We start from the raw sequence: 15,545 nt of genomic DNA, 5'->3' as shown, positions 1-15,545 counted from the left end.
ATAGGGGCTCGGAGAGCACATTCCAAAGTGTCCCGCCAGGCCCCTCCCGGCCCAGTGCTGGCATCCCCGGCGAGGGAGCGCCCCCACCCCGCCACCCCTGCCTGGGTCTGGGTCTTTCTGCCTCCCCACGGCCCACACCCTCCCAGGCTCCTCGCACACCTGCTGGGCCCGCGCCCTTCCTTCCTGTGCAGAGCCCTCCTGCCGCCTTCCCATCCCCAACCCGCTGCGCCCGGAGTTTCCTTCCAGGCCAGGAGGCCACGGGGCAGGCAGAGGGCTGGACCCCATCCTTGGCTGCCTCCCCCACCCAGGGCCCCAGCACCCAGAGGGTAAGGGGCTGTGAAGACTGATGCTCAGGGCGGGTGTGGGGGGCAGATCACCAGTGACTTCCTTCCTGCTGACCCCGGAGTCCAGCGGGCCCTGGCTCCATTCACCCCTCCTCCCCAGCGACTGTCCTGGGCTTGGGGGGCTGCTGGGGCCCCTCGCAAGGCCAGACAGCAGGAGGGTCCTGACAGGAGGGCTGGGAACCTTGGAGGCGCTGCCCAGGCGTGGGGAGGTGCTTAAATAAGCCACGTCGTGGTACCGATGGACCGGCCTCTTCTTGGCTGTGTCCTGGGCCTTGGCCGCCCTCTGAGACCTGTCCTTGCGGGAGCGCCTGGGGCGTGGTGGGGGTGGGGGGCTTCTGTAGCCTTCCTCCTGTCCCACGTGCGTTTCCTCTGCGAAATGAAGAGTGGGACAAGACCAGGTGGCTCTCATGTGTCCCTCCTTCCTGGACACAGTGCCCAGGTGCCCACCGGCGCTCCGGATGCACCTTCAGCAGATGCCGGGGTGCCCGGGGTTTGTCTTGCCCTCAGGCCAGGAGACCCGGTTTAGGGAACTCAATGTGCTGTGGTCAGTGTTTCTATGGGGGTTGTAGACACGTGCGTACATGCATATCAAGTGTCTTGGGGAGGACGAGGGACGGTCGTTGCCTTGTGGAGAGGAGGGGGTGGCTGGGGACGGGGCAGGAAGGAGACATAATTTCCCTTTTGTGCTGCTGGACGTGTACCATGGTTCCTAGCTTCAGCATTTTTATTTAGGAAGATTCCAGGTTTCAGACTATGGCTCCACAGAGGGGCTGTGGTTAGGTGGGAGGAAGAACTTCTCAGCGGGGGACAGAGATCTTAGAAGGTGCCAGGTGCCGGCAGTCCGTCTCCCAACACTTCCCAGCAGGAGCTCTGCAGACAGGGAGGGGCCTGTCTTTGGGGGGAATGCGTTGGATACGGACGCATCATCCGGGACATGGGGTAAGAGCACAGTCCCAGCCCCCTCTTACTGCAGGCCCCCTGCCCCCAGGTTCCCACCAAGGTCTTCTTGGGTTGTCCTACCCACCATCGAACCCGCATCTCTTTTGCTAAGTATTTCCCTCTCCTTCTACGTCTACAGAGGAAGCAGGAGTGGGTGCTCTTTCTCTGTGGTCGGTTCAGACAGAGGACGTCTGTGAAGAAGGGCCCCTTTGTGGAGGAGAGAGAAGGCCACCCAGGGACGCCCCCCCCCCAGGCACTCCGGTCAGCAAGCCCAGCCTCTCCCGCTTCCTCGGTCTTGGTGGTGGTTCTAGTTCAGCCGGGAGCATCTGCGCATCGCTCTGAGTTGGGCCTGGCCAGGGCCTGGGAGGCATCCCCAGGAGCCCTGGGGCGGCTGGGAGAGGGGGAGCAGCCGAGAAGGACTTCAGTCCGCACACCTGGCGCGTGTCTCCATGAGGCTTCCCTCTTCTGCTGCAACGGCGGCCCCCACAGCACGGGTCTCTCGGGGGGAGCCCTCCCCTCACATCCCACCCAGGTACATCACGACCACCAGGACTGGCTCAACGTTTAGGGATCTTTATTAGAGGAGATGGGACCCCCATCTCAGGACTGTCAGCTCAGACGACACGGGGGGGGGCCAGGCTGGGCTAGGTGGACAGCTGCAGACATGGGAGCACGCGTGGAAAGAAGTCTCATCCCCAGTGGCTCCAGGAGGAACGGGCAACCCAGGCTGGAGCCAGGGCCTAGCCAGTTCCATCCTGCTCAGAGGCTTCCTGGAGCAGCCGGTCGGTTGATGAAGTTGAGCCTCATGCTTGGGTCAATCCCAGAAGGCTTCTCGGAGCAAGCCCACACCCACTGGATACACAGATCCTTCTTTTTGGTCTGAAAAGAAGTATCAACAGTGAAGAAGATTCTCTTTGGATGGAGACCTTGGAGGCACAGGACAGAATTCCAGGGACAACATCCAGTGGCCCTTGAGGCTCCCCTCCACCAAAAAGGCAAGGGCCAGCGGGGCCCCATGCCCAAGGGCTAAGTCCAGGCATCTCTTCCAGGAGCTCTACCCAGGGCCATGACAGGAGGAGGAACTCAGATTCCCAGCAGGTGAGAGGTGGGGCAGTGGCCAGGGGACTTGGCTGACGGGGGAACAGGCCTCCCTCGGACGAGGACCAACCTGGGACGCTGCTGGTGGCTTCGACAGCAACCATAGCCTCTTCCCGGTCCTGTCTTCGCCCACAAGGGCGGTGTCAGCATCCCTTGGGCTTTGCCCCCAACAGGAGCTGTGAGGCCCCGCCCATCCGTGACTCCGGGTGTGTTAGGAACCTGCTGTGCAGAAGCCACAGGGGAGGGAGGCAGCAGTGCAGGGGACCCACCAGGGCCCATCCAAAGCCCAGCCCAGCTTACTAGCCCCGACTCTGGGCAAGTCACATGTCCTTCCTCGGGCTCCGACTGCCCCTTTGCAAAGTGAGGGACAGTAACAGCCCCTTTCCAGGCCTGTTGGAAGATTGATGGAGAAGGGGGCGGGGACTGGGGCCCGGGCAAGCGGGTGCTGAATCCAGGTGGGTGCCCTCCTTCTCGGGGTAAAGCGAGCAGAATGGAGGAAGGGAGCCCAGCCAGGGCTGTGCGCACTCTCGTATCAGGAGCCCTCACGGGGACGCGGTGTCCCTCTCCTGACAGCAGGACCTGGGAGCAGGTGGCTCTGGGGGTCCCTCAAGTTCACCCCGTCTGACTTCCCCAAGGGCTTTGAAATGTGAAGAGAGAATCTCCGGAAGGGAAGGGGACCCGAGCCCTGCCCCCGCGATACAGCTCCCCCTCGGATCAGGTGGTCCAGCCTTACCTCCCCCTGCCCTCCACTCTCCACCCCACGACCCCAAACCCAGCCTTTGCAAGCCGCTAACCTCGACCGCGGCGGTACTCTGGAGGGCTGCGAATGTGGTGTGCCTTGCCCATCACACGGGTAGCTCCCCAAGGGTGAGAGGACTCCGTCTCCCTCAAACCTGGGAGGCCCCGACCTCCCTTGGCCCTCAGCCTGCCCTGGTTCCTACAGGCCCCGGGGAGCAGGCCCCCTCCTCGGCACCCCAGGTGCGTCTGCCAGCCTCTCCCTCCCCAGCTCACTGTTGGCATTTCCGGCCTGCCAGACCCTCAGCCTGCCTCAGCCCCATGAGCCCCAGGCTGGCTGGATTTGGGGGACAACAGAAGGGAAGGTGCGTGTCAGGGCTTGGGCAGGGGCGGTGGGGGAAGCTCAGAGCAGCACCCCCAGCCCGTGGGGGAGGAGGAGTCCAGCTGGAGCCAAATCCGCCTGCCCCACCCTCCCAGCCCAGACGCAGCCGGCCGGCATCTCCTAGCAACGGTCCTGGAGCAGGGGGCCGGGAAGGGGGGCGGGGAAGCCGTGCTGTCGTAAATCACCCCAGCCCCTCCCTGCCAGCCCACCCTGCCTCAGTGGAGAATGGCCTTTCTCCCTCCGCCTGCCCCTCATTCAAGATTCCCCCAGCAGAGCCGGCCCCTGCTCAGTGCCCCTACGGGATGTCCTTCTGGGTCAAGGTGACCATTCCCTGCCTTTGGCCTGAGCTCCAGAGGGAGGGAGGATGGGGTCCCCGTCAGCCTCCCCCGTGGCAGGAGCAGGGAGACTGCCTTCCTAGGGGAACCCCAGCCCCCCACCCTGAGGGCCTGGGACACCCCCTTCCCAGTGGCCTCTGGCTCTTCTTTCTTTGGGTGGTTATGGGGCCAAGGAAGGGGAATTTCTTAGCATTTTGTGACACGGACTCCCCTCCTCTAGACAAGATTGCATTTATTATTATGATTCTTATTGTAAACAGGCTCCCTGCCGACGTGGGGCTTGAGCTCAGGACCCTGAGTTCGAGAGTCACACGTTCTGCTGACTGAGCCGGCGGGGCGCCCCTCTGAACAACAGCTCTTGGACGTGGATCCCCAAGTCTTGAAGGGTTCCTGGGACCTCAGCAGGCTGGCCAGTGCCAGCAGCTGGAGTCCGGGAGGCCCGGGCCGGGCCGCGACCGCACCCGGTGGCCCTGTGTTCCTTACCTCTCAAAGTCGCCGTGTCGCGCCCAGGGTCGAAGGGTGCTTCGCTACAGACCGGGGTTAGGCCCCGGCAAGGACTTCCCAAGACAGGAATGTGCAGGATCATGGGACCTCCTGGTTGGAGAGAGGAAAAGCCTGTCGCAGGAGTAAGAAACCGGGTGGGAACCGGATCCTGTGAGTGCCTCCTTGGCCATATTACATAACACAGCGGGAGAATTCAGCACAGAGTCCGACTGACCATTGGCCTCCATCTTGGCTATTTTTAAAAAATCATGGATTAATCTAAATTTTTAAGGAACGGCTCGCAGGAGGAAGGGGTCCATCCCTGGAGACCTATCTCCCATCCTCCGGGAAAGCCCATGGGAAGAGCCAGATAGGAGGCAGTGCCCTGAGTACAAGATGGCAGCCCGTTGCTATGGCAACGGCAGCAGAAGGAGTCCGGTTGACTGCGGGGGCAGCGCCGGAGAGCCGGCTGGTGCCAGACGGACAGAGCCGGCAGAAGGTAGCCCTGGCCGGGTGAGGCTCGTGCCCCTGTGCCCAGGGCTGTCCCTCCATATGCCAGCCTCGGCCCCGCCCTTCCCCGCAGGCCTCGGGCTCCCGAGATCTGTAGGGGGTGGGGGAGGAGAACCGAGAACCGGTCCCCCTCCCAGCTCCGCCCCTACAGCCAGGAGTGACCGCTCAGAGACAAAAGACCCTGCTGCTCAGAGTCCTGCCAGCCCAGGGGCTGAGGGCTCTGGCGCCGTCTTAACTGAGCCCCCTGCCCCCTAACAAGGCCACGGCATGGAACATGGGGACGGGAGAGCCTGGCACGGCAGGCCCAGGGCACCGTTCGTAGATGCTCACCGAGGGTCCCGGTGTCTGGCAAGCGGCGCCTCTGAAGAACCCTAATGTGGGGGGCGCCAGGGGAGGGCAAAGGGAGGGGGACTTCAGACCGGCTCCCCCAGGACTGCTGGTCAGTGTGCTCACAGAGCCAGCTGGAAGCACCAAAGAAGCTGCGGTCAGGGGGTCTCCCCTCTAAGTGTTAAAGATGCTTGAGGATGGAGACCGCCAGAGCCGCCCCCACGCTTCCCGGACAGGCCTGCACGGCAGCCTGCGTCCAGTTCCCCGCCCTCCCCGCCCCAGGGGTCCTGCCTTTACCTCCGAGCCCAGGAAGCCCTCCCTGACTGTTCCCACCTACCTGCAATGGCCCTTCTAACTCTGCGTCCCTTTTAGAATTAGCCCTGGACGTCTGCACACAGCCTTACAAAACACCCTGTCACAGGGACCCTTCTGACCCAGGACAGCTGTGGAAGGAAGTCAGGATCAGAGACATTCAGTGAGCTGCCTAAGGTCACCCAGCCCGTAAGTCAGGGAAGCAGGGTTTGCATCCTGACAAGCCTGTCGGTTCCAGGTCAGCAACCGAAACCTCCTCCTGCTGTCCGTCCCGTGGATGGGGCCCTTCCAGCAAGTGTGTGAGCAGGACATCCTGCCTGCTGTGGGCACCCCACACCCAAACTCTGATCACAAGGAACGGTGGGCACCAAGCGCAGGGTGGTGGGGAAGGTCCCTCCCCGCTGGCGGTCAGCAGGACTTGCAGACCCGGCAAGGACAGAAATGTCCCTGGGGGAGGACAAGACCGGGGAGAGGCTCGGCCGGCGTGGGACTCCCTTCCACCCCCCGGGAGCGGGGAGGGAGGTCCCGGAGCAGGAGCTGGGAAGCACCAGGGAAGGGCAGTTATGGCCTCGGTGCAAGCCTGCGGCCCGAGAGCCTGGCCGGATCTCAGCTGCTCCACGTCCTTCCCAGGTCTGGGTAACGCCTGAGGCTACCCCTCAGCCCTCCACACCTCCAGACCCGTCCACCTGCCCCCGGGGGCCCTGGGAGCTAAGCCCCCTCACCTGACAGAGCCCGTCCTTGTTCCTTCACCTCACAGAGAAGCCTTTGTGCAGAGGCTGGGCCGGGGGGAGGGGAGGGGCCGTACCCCCACTACCCCCCCCCGTACCCCCACTACCCCACAGCCTTTCTCCAGGAGGGATCCCCTCACAGCCCAGGCCCAGGCCCCACCACCCTCCCTGTCCCTCACCCCCTCGTCCAGGGACCTTCCGCGACCCAGTGCCCTGTCTGCCCTTCACTCCAGTCCCAGCTGCCCGTCTTCCTCGCTGGCCCCAGGGCACGGGTGCTGGACACCCACCCCGGCTTCGCCGCCTCTCTTCCCGGAGAGCTCCCACAAGCCTGCGCGCGGGCGGTGAGGGAGGCCGGCGGGCCGGGCAGAGACCCTTCCTCGGGGGCTTTCCCAGGCCTTAAACATTTCCTTCATTTGCAGAACTAACCAGGAGCCCCTGAAGCGTCCAGTGGGGCACGGGCCTCCCACGGGGTCCCGGCCCCTCCTGGGAGCGGTCATGTGCTGCCCCCCGGCCGCACCCTGCTCCCGGCCTCGCTGAAGCTGTCAACAAACTCCCCAGCACCCCGTCACGTCCAGCCTCCCTGGCGGGGCCCATGTCCATCTCTTCCTGCCCCAGAGTACCCCTAATGGACAGCCCCGTCCCCTGCCTGTCCACGCTCCAGCACCCACTTCTTCCCCAGACCTCAGACTGGACGACACTGTACCTTGTATCACTTTCATCCCCACCCCCATGCCCACCCCGGTCTCGCCATGTCTCCTCCGGCCCCTCCAGGAGGCCCACCCTAGCTGCCTGCCCTGCACCCCTGCAGCACCCAGCCCAGGCCTTCACCCTGTCGCTGACTCCTTGCGTGCCTGCCCTCCCCGTGGGACGGCGAGCTCCTCAGCGAAGCCCGTAGCCTCAAGGCCCCAGGGCCGGCAGGCAGTGCCTGTTGACAGGAGTGGACGTGGAGACAGGGCGAAGGGGAGGAAGGTGTGGGTGTGAGGGGCACTGCGAGGCGGGGAGATGGGTCCTGATGTGGGTGGTGTGGAGGGCGAGGGCCTGCTCCCAGTGGGACCTGAGGGCCTAGGAGTTTGGTGGAGGCAGCGTGGCAGGAACCGGGCCAGGTCAGAAGCAGGGCTGAGCCAGGGAGCGTCTGGGAAGTGGCCACCCGGTCACTATGGCAGCCGAAAGCACAGGAACTGTCCCGGGGTCCTTGCAGCCCAGGCCCGGGCGTCCGCCATGCGGGTGGACCCCTCCAGCCTCTGCCTCGGGAGCAGAGGGCAGGTGGGGGACAGGTCTGCAGTCCAGAGAGGCCAGACAGGTGAAGTGGGTGAGCGTCTAGAGCCCCATGATGGCTGACCGGACACACTGGCAGGGCCGCGGAACCCCGGGGCACCCGCGCGAATGCAGACCTGGCGAACCCAGATGGAGGACGGAGTGAGCAGAAGCCAGAGCCACAAGCAAGGAGGTAACAGGAGCTCTGGAGGCCATGGGAGCAGGCAGGAGATGCTCTGTAGGGATCCTCCAGCCTGAGCAGGGCCCGTGGAGGTCCATCCGGGTCAGCCTCCTGGGCTGGGCAGAGAACACTAGAACCCTCTTCTCAGGTGGCCCCACCTACCCGCTTACCCTCTCCTTCCTCCTGCGGGGATGCCCGATTCTGACCCCTCCAGGATCCGTACCTAACCCACGGCCCATCAGATCCTCAGCCAGGTCCTCTGACCGCCGGCGCTCACCGGGGTCTGCAAGGGGACCCCAGGTCTCTCCACCAGCCCTGCACCCAGGCCAGGCTCGCGCTCCTTTGGGGCCCCCATGCCTCCTCCCTCCCGCCTTCCCTCTCTCCCACCCTCTCTTCCCAATTCCGTGAGCAGGTAGACTCAACCACGTTCCAGCCAGGCGCTTCCTGTGGCCTCTCCCCCACCCCCCACCATGTCCGTCCACCTGTCCGAGGCGGCCGTCTTAGGGGCAGCAGCTGCCTGAAATGGCGGCCTCCCGCTCCCTCTGCTTCCGTTCCCACAGCATTGCCTCCCACCCCAGCTCTCTCTTTCTGAAGCTTGAGCCCAACAAGGTGGGGGGCCAGGCTGGGGAGCCAAGGCCGGAGGAAGCAAGACAAAAAGGACAGAAAAGCCGCCCCTTGGCACCTCTCCTTGGCCCCGGAGTCCAGCTCAGGGAGGGACGGCGGAGGGGAAGAAAGGAAGTAGTGTGAGTTCTTATTTCTGTCCCCTTCCTGCCGCCTCCCCTACACACACACTTCGATGAAAACAAAATCTCTCCCCTTTTCTCTCTTCTCCGTCCCCCTCCCCCTTTTTCCTGGCTCCTACCACGAGCCTCCTGGAATGTAAATGAGTTGTATTATGCAAATGTATGCAAATCAGGCTTAACGAGCGGAAGGAGGGGGCAGAATGCCTAATGAGTAATGGCGGAGGGTGCAGATGGAGGGTGGCAGGGATGGGGATGACCCCCTCCTCTTCCCCGTTTCCCACAGCCTGGAGGCTTGCTGGGGGTAGCCGGGTGTCCCTCACTTCTGGGAAGGACTAGAAGGTCAAGGCAACTGTCACTTGAGCAGAGAAGGCCCCGGATGGCCTGGGTGGAGGGCAGGGACAGGATAGCTTGCGGGGAGAGAGGGTTAACTACAAGGGACTCCCGCTTGTTCGCACAACCTTCCCAGAGTGTCTGCGTGCGCCAGCCGCCCTGCCTGCGCAGCTCGGCGGGGCTCTGCTGCCGAGGAGAGGGTGAGGCTCACGCATGCCAAGGCTTGTGCCTCGGAAAGGAGGATTCCCAAGGGAAGATTCCCAACCAGACCCAGGTTCTTCCCGGGGGTGGGGGTGAAAGCTGCTCTCTCTTTGTGCTTAGGAAGGTGGGGGTGGGGGCGGTTGCCGTGGCAACATAGCATGGAACACCCACCTCCCCAACATCCAGCCCCAGAGGACCTAAGAGTCGAGGGGGGGGGGATAATAGATTGACACCCCTGATGCCCCCACCACCTGGCACTGCCAGCCGGAGATGGCGGCATCACATCCTAGAGAGAATGGCCTCTTTGTTCCTGGGCTCCCGGTGTCGGAGAAGCAGGCCTGGGCACACAGAAGGGCCTTTCCCAGGCCCTGTTCCAGTTTGCGTGACTCTTGCCGGCCTCTGGAGACTCCTTGTGGCCATTCGCTGGCCTCTGTCCCCTGGCAGATGGTAGCCCCCTTGCCTTGCCAGCCTCGGCTTGCTGTGCCTCCCCCTGCGCCTCTGCCTGAGGCCTCCCCCGGAACCTCTGCGGACCGACAGGAGAGCACTCGGCCCCACCGCGTGCTGGCTCCCCACTGTGTGCTGGCTCGTGGGGACGCCTCACATGTCCACACACGCATTCTGTCCTTTTTTGTGCACGGACAGCCTGCGCACCCTCTCAGGCCTCCTCCTCCTAACTCAGGGAGCAGGGAGGCCCCACGGGATCTAGCAGACCGGGTAGGCAGGGCCAGGCTGGAGTTCAAGAGGTGCCTCTCAGCATTTTCCCTCCCCAGCTGAGTGACCTGGGTCCTAACTCCTCTACTCTCTAGGGAATCTGTACAACGAGGGACACAGGGCCAAGGCTCATTCTGGCTCTACCTGATCTCACAAAGGCTTCAGTTAAATCCTTCCTGAAGTCTAACTCTTATCCTTCCTGCTGGGGCAGCCGGTCCCCACTCAGAGTCCCCGAGGAGGACAGACACAGTTTCCTGAAGATGGACTGGACAACTGCCCTCAGCCCTTTCCTCTTCCTGACACTCCACCGCTGCCTGCAGACAGTTCCCACAGATTACACAGTCTAGAGACAGTAGAAGGCCCCGTGCTCACCCTCCGCAGGGGCGCGCGCCGCCGGCTGACTCACCTCCCGGGAGCTGTCCGTGGTGCTGGATGCAGCTGGGGCTCGCGCGTGAGAGACAGGGCGGGAGGGTGGGGACACCCACCCGCCCCAGGTGGGAAGCTAAAGGGAAGAGAAGAAGCAGAAACATTTGGAAACTTGTAAGTAAAGGGGCAGATAACCCTGGAGGAAGTTTCTCCTCTCTGCAGATACCCAAATCCCCAATGCAACTTCAGGGGAAGGAAGAGCCCAAGAGCCAGCGCAGTTGTGAGCCTTGCGTCCCTTCATCCCTAAGGCCATGAGAATCCTAGATTAGCTCAGTCTTCATCTGGGTCTTGTTTGGAAACCCGCAGGAAGGGCACAGTTCCTGCCCTTGGGGAAGGGCAAGTCCAGGTAGTTGCTGGAGCTCAGACCTCTAAGTTCTATGGTTCCCACAAGGAACTTAGTAATAAAGATGAGGTAGATACACAGGTGCAGATACAGTCTGCCCAACAGCATTATAGTTAGGGAGAGCTGGAGAGGAAAGGCAGGGAAGGGAGGAATGAGCACAGGTGTGTGCCTGGGTGCGCGTGCGCGTTTGTATGTGTGTGTGTGACCCACGCAGAGGAGTAAGCCTGTATCCGTGGTTCTTAACCCTACCTGCACATTAGAAATACCCAGACAACTTTCTAATGATGCAGATCCCTAGGCCTCATTCCCAGATACTCTGATTTCATCCCCTGTGTGTAACCCAGTCAAGAATCCCCGGCCTGGAAGAAAGCTCCTAGGACAAAGTACAAGGGTCAACCCTGGCCCACTGGAGGAAGAGGCAAAGCTAGGGCCGCCGAAGAAGCAGGGAATAAATATGGAAGAGAAGGACAAGCATAAAACTTCTCTCTCCTGGGAACTCCTGGTGCCACCCCCACCCCCAGGCCAGATCGGGAACGGGAGACCGGCTCAGGTGTTGGGCTTGTGTCTTCTGTGTTGTGGAAGTTCAAACCATCCCAACGACATCAGGCAATGAGAAACTGTCTCCCCACCACAGGCCCTTGTGTGGAGACTGGGCATGGGTGCAGTGACCCTGAGGGCATGCTGCTCCCCTTCACCCAGAAGGTCCCCAGGGAGGCAGTTGTACAACGTAAACAGCAACAATGGTTCCTTTCAGTGTCTGAGCCGCCCAGGCATCAGTGTCCGGGTTCCAGCCCTTCAGTCCAATTAGCAGACACAGCAAACAGCAATTCAGCTGCCTTCAGCCGCTGTCATAACAAACTCAGAGCAGCCTTAATGCGGGGATTAGGGCAGGAGGAGGAGGGGAGTGTCACTCTGAGCCTTGGGAGAGCCTGGGTGGCAAGGAAGGGCTCCCCTTTTCTCTCACCTCTCTCCTATCTAAATATGCACCCACACACCTTTACCTTCCATAACCCTGCTTCTCATTCTCCTCAAAGCCCTGAGAATGTTTTCATGGTTTCATCTACTCTTCCCCTGCAATGATTTTAAAGCACTAATCTAAATGCATTTTCTTTCCTAGGGAAGTGGGCACACCCTGCCTCTGGAAGAGAAAGTGCCCTGCATAACTCCCCAAGATCTCTGAGGTCTGGACAACAAAGGAAGGAAAGTGGAAAGGTTGATCTGTGCCCAGAGCATTAGGGAGGGAATAAGGCAAAGAAATAAGTATCAGAATATTCCAGATCCCAAGCCTTGGGAAGTGCAGACTTCAAGTAGGACTTCCAGACCCAGAAGAACAAAGAGGGGGCTGTGTTTTTCCAGAGGGTTGCTAACCTTGGGAATTGAACTTGGCAGTCAGGAGGCAGGGAGGCAAGAGGAGAGAAAACACCTTCTTAAAGCTGCTCAGTGTGGATGAAAAGTCTGCAGGTTGATAGGCAGGTCTCCATTTGGTCTGTTAATTATACCCACTGCCTAACAGGTCCTTTACCTGGATAAACTGTTTTTAGTAATCCTAGAAACTTAATGGAATAAGCTTGGAATTATCTATCCTTGCCATATTTCTCTCCGTAAGTTGAATTGTAGTACGCTACCACGAGGGGATAAGATCTGTTAAGAAGAGAAAACACGATGGCTCTTCTGCCCCAAGGACCCTAGGCTCTTCCCTGAACAGGTTGTTCCTCTTTCCACCAGCCTCCAGATACTGCCTACCCAGGTCCCCAGCAGTCCCTCCTGGACTCCAAAGCTGGAAAAGAAGGAAGGAACTTCGAGTTTCAATGTGTTGAAATCCTCAGCCAAGAACATACCAAAGAGCTGTCCTTTCTTGCATTCTGAGCTCAATCATAAGCTTTCAGATTGTTGTTGCGACTGTAGGGGAAGTATGACTCCTTGCCCATGGATATGGTAACACAGTACAAGGTCTTTTACATAGAATTCTTTGTTTGCTCCATGTAACAATCCTGAGGGCATACATTCTTCTCCCCCTTCTATAAACATCCTGCCGAGGCTTGGAGATGTTGCAGCTGGTGCGTGATACACCCAACCCCAGACCTTCCAGTCACATAGACTCCTTCCATTTCTGTCTCTCCCCAGGCTGACGGTGATGGCGGTTACAAGTAGGGAAACCTTTCTTTCTTTCTTTCAAGACTTTATTTATTATTTGACAGAGAGAGACACAGCAAGAGAGGGAACACAAGCAGGGGGGTGGGAGAGGGAGAAGCAGGCTTCCTGAAGAGCAGGGAGCCCAACGCGGGCTGGATCCCAGGACCCCAGGATCACAGCTTAATGACTGGGCCAGCCAGGTGCCCCTGGGGAAAACTTTCAATGCCCCGCATTGAGGAAAATCTGACCCAAGGTGAGGGTGTGAGTGATAATCAAAAATTGAGTCAGATATCTAGGAGAAAACTGCCTTTGAACTCCTGGACTCAGAATCCAATAGGAAGCCACTGGGATGAGGGCAAGGGAGGAAAATGGGTGAAGAAACCAGCTTAGAACTCGATTCCCAGTAGGAATGGGTGGATGTCTAAGATCTAAAGAACAAAACCAAAACCTCGTCAACAGAGGTGTGATGATACCAAGCCAGAAAGTCACTCACTGGTGACAGGCGAGGCCCTTGCGAGCCCCTTGGAGCCAGCTTCCCTGCACCCCCATCCCATCAGGGTGCATCGTGGGCTCAGCTGGAGGAGGCATCATCTGGCATAAAAGTTGGGGGAGGCGGGCAGCAGGACTCAGGGCTATGACTGTGAGGTCTGCATTGGGCAGACTCTCCCCAACCCAGAGTGTCGGTCCCTTCCGCGAATTTGTACTTATGCGTGGTCAGGCATCCCTGATCCGACATCCAAGCTTCCTGCCCACTGTGCACCCATCGCGCACACACACCCAGCCTCGCACCAGGCCACTCAGGTTCTCACCCTCCTGAGCAGACACAGCTCCCAGCACAGCCTCCCAACCCTTCCTGACCGCCCTGCCCGCACACCCGCGCGCCACCATGAGGATGGGGAAGGCAGCCCACACTCCCCCACCACGGCCGTCCTGGTCTCCGCCCCCCCCCCCCAGAGCAGGTGTTTGTTTTGTGCCCCCCACCCACCCGCTTCCTCCCAGCTGGTCTCCTTGGGAGACCCAGAGATCACATGTGCTCCTGGGCCCCCCCATGGTGTTGGCATAAACCCACTGCCGCTAAAACAGTTCTTAGGTAGAGGAGTCTCAGCAGATCCCAAACGCGCACTTCCAACCAGCAGCATGAAGAGTTTAAAAAAAAAAAAAAAGGTAGGGGTGCCTGGGTGGTTCAGTGGGTTAAGCATCTCCCTTTGGCTCAGGGTCATGATCATGCGGTCCATCGGTTTCCCTGCTCAGCAGGGAGCCTGCTTCTCCCTCTCCTGCTCCCCTGCTTGTGTTCTCTCTGTGTCAGATAAATAAATAAAATCTTAAAAAAAAAAAAAAAAGCCTGTCTTTCTTGGAGCTTCTCCTCCCCCTCCCCCCCTCTTCTTCCTCCGCCTCCCCTCCCCCCCCCCTCCCCATCACTAGCAGGCCCGAGGCTCTCTTCCCATCTCTCCTGGGCCTTCCTCCCCCATGTCCGACCCCCTCCTTTTTCACTCACCCTTCACCCACATCTCCCCCCTTACCCCCACCCCCCGCCCCAGGTTTGAAACTATTCCATGACCATAGCTTCACACTGAGGTCTGTAGTTCCTCCTCTGTAAAATGGGGTTAATCAGAACCACCGCCCAGTGTCGGAGGGTCAAAAGCAGCATGTAGACCAGGGAGGCTGTTACCAGGAGGTACGGTGTGGTGTAGGGATTCTCAGTCCCTGCCCAAACCTGCTCCCTCTCTCCCTAATCCGGTCTCCACTGCCCCCCCTCCAAAAACACCAAATTCCAAACAGTTGAAAAAAAAGGTGAGAGGCAGCTAATCTCTCCTTCCTCCAAAGCTTTAAGGGGAGGAGCCGCGTGTGCTCTAGGCTCCCTGAAGCCTGACTGTTTCCTGCCTCAGAACGGATCATGGAATCATCACCTCCTCCTCCATCCAGAAGTCAGTTCCTGGAGGAAACGGTCAGTTGCTGCAGCGAACTGGGGTCTGGGAAAGGGCATCTTGCCCAGTTGTCCGGGCCCTCTTTTTCTCCCCGCACTCTGGCTGGCGGCCCAGGTGGTGGGGGAGGGAGCGGGGAGCGGGCATAAACGCAGGGGGGCTACTTCTGGCTTTGTCGCACTTACTCTGTCCCACCAAGTAACTCCAGCCCGTCCTCCTCCTCCTCTCCACTGCCCTGAAACACTTGCTGAAAATATTTAGGTCAGGCCAGATAAATGGATTCTTTCAGAAAAGGCCCTGATTAATCTCTAATTCTTTGCTTTCTCTGGGCAGCATAAATACTAAGCCACAGATTCCTTTGTGTTTGAGCTCCTTGAGGCCATTTGCTCTTGGAGGTGATTTCTGCGAGCGTGAGAGTGGGATAGGCAGGTAAGACCCAACTCAACCCATGCGGTCAGTGAAGACAAAGCTGGTGTGAGAAGCTTTTCAAGACATCACACTCAGGTGCTGGGCCAGGAAGAGTAAAGAATAAGGAAGAAGAGAGATGAGAAACATTCCGCAGGCCCCTTCCCCAGGATCCAGCCTGTCCCTCCCTCCCCGTCCACCCCCAGGGCTACCCCCACACCTCTCCACTCTGCCATTCCCAGCTCCCAGCCCAACGGGGCAGACCTACAAGGCTTCAGGGAGCGTATGAAAGCAAAAACCATAGGTGGGGGTCTTTGCTCTTTCCTTTTCTCCTGAAAAGGAGGTCTGGCTGGCGGAGGGGTTTCCCCCCAAACCTCCCACCCCAGCAAGAGTTGGGCATAGCCTGCGGGAAGTTGTTCACCAGCGCCCACGGGAGACGCCTGCGCCAGGAGCCCTAGACACTGTCCCAAAGAACCCTGCACGTAGAGTCAACGGATCTCTGCCTCCTAGCAGCTCCCCGCGCAGTGGCCCACCCCTCATTCTGCCCAGAAAGGCCCCATCCTGGGGAGGAACCACCCTGCCTCTTTCTGCCTAGTCCCAGCTCCTGGGGAGCACCGGGCTAACGTGAGCCCCGGCGGCGCCTCCTACCTGCGCGGACCCGGGTTGGGGTTCGGTCTTGAGGCCCGCGGGCCACCGGCGTCTC

General features: G+C 60.2%; 1 protein-coding gene across 1 annotated transcript in view; it reads right to left on the bottom strand.

The window, feature by feature from the left end:
* Positions 1-1,840: 1,840 nt before the first annotated feature.
* LOC309849984 (uncharacterized protein) overlaps positions 1,841-15,545 on the bottom strand; it is a gene marked incomplete at its 5' end in the record, with an annotated part of 100,021 nt that continues 86,316 nt past the window's right edge. The window contains 3 exons of the mRNA XM_082703073.1: positions 1,841-2,162; positions 4,317-4,427; positions 9,986-10,115. Of these exons, the coding sequence (XP_082559199.1) occupies positions 2,098-2,162; positions 4,317-4,427; positions 9,986-10,115 (306 nt within the window). The 3' untranslated portion in view covers positions 1,841-2,097. The remainder of the gene's footprint in view (positions 2,163-4,316; positions 4,428-9,985; positions 10,116-15,545) is intronic.

This window comes from Mustela nivalis (assembly GCF_964662115.1).
Source record: "Mustela nivalis genome assembly, chromosome: 16".
NCBI lineage: Eukaryota > Metazoa > Chordata > Mammalia > Carnivora > Mustelidae > Mustela > Mustela nivalis.
This window is presented reverse-complemented; position numbering and strand designations above follow the sequence as displayed.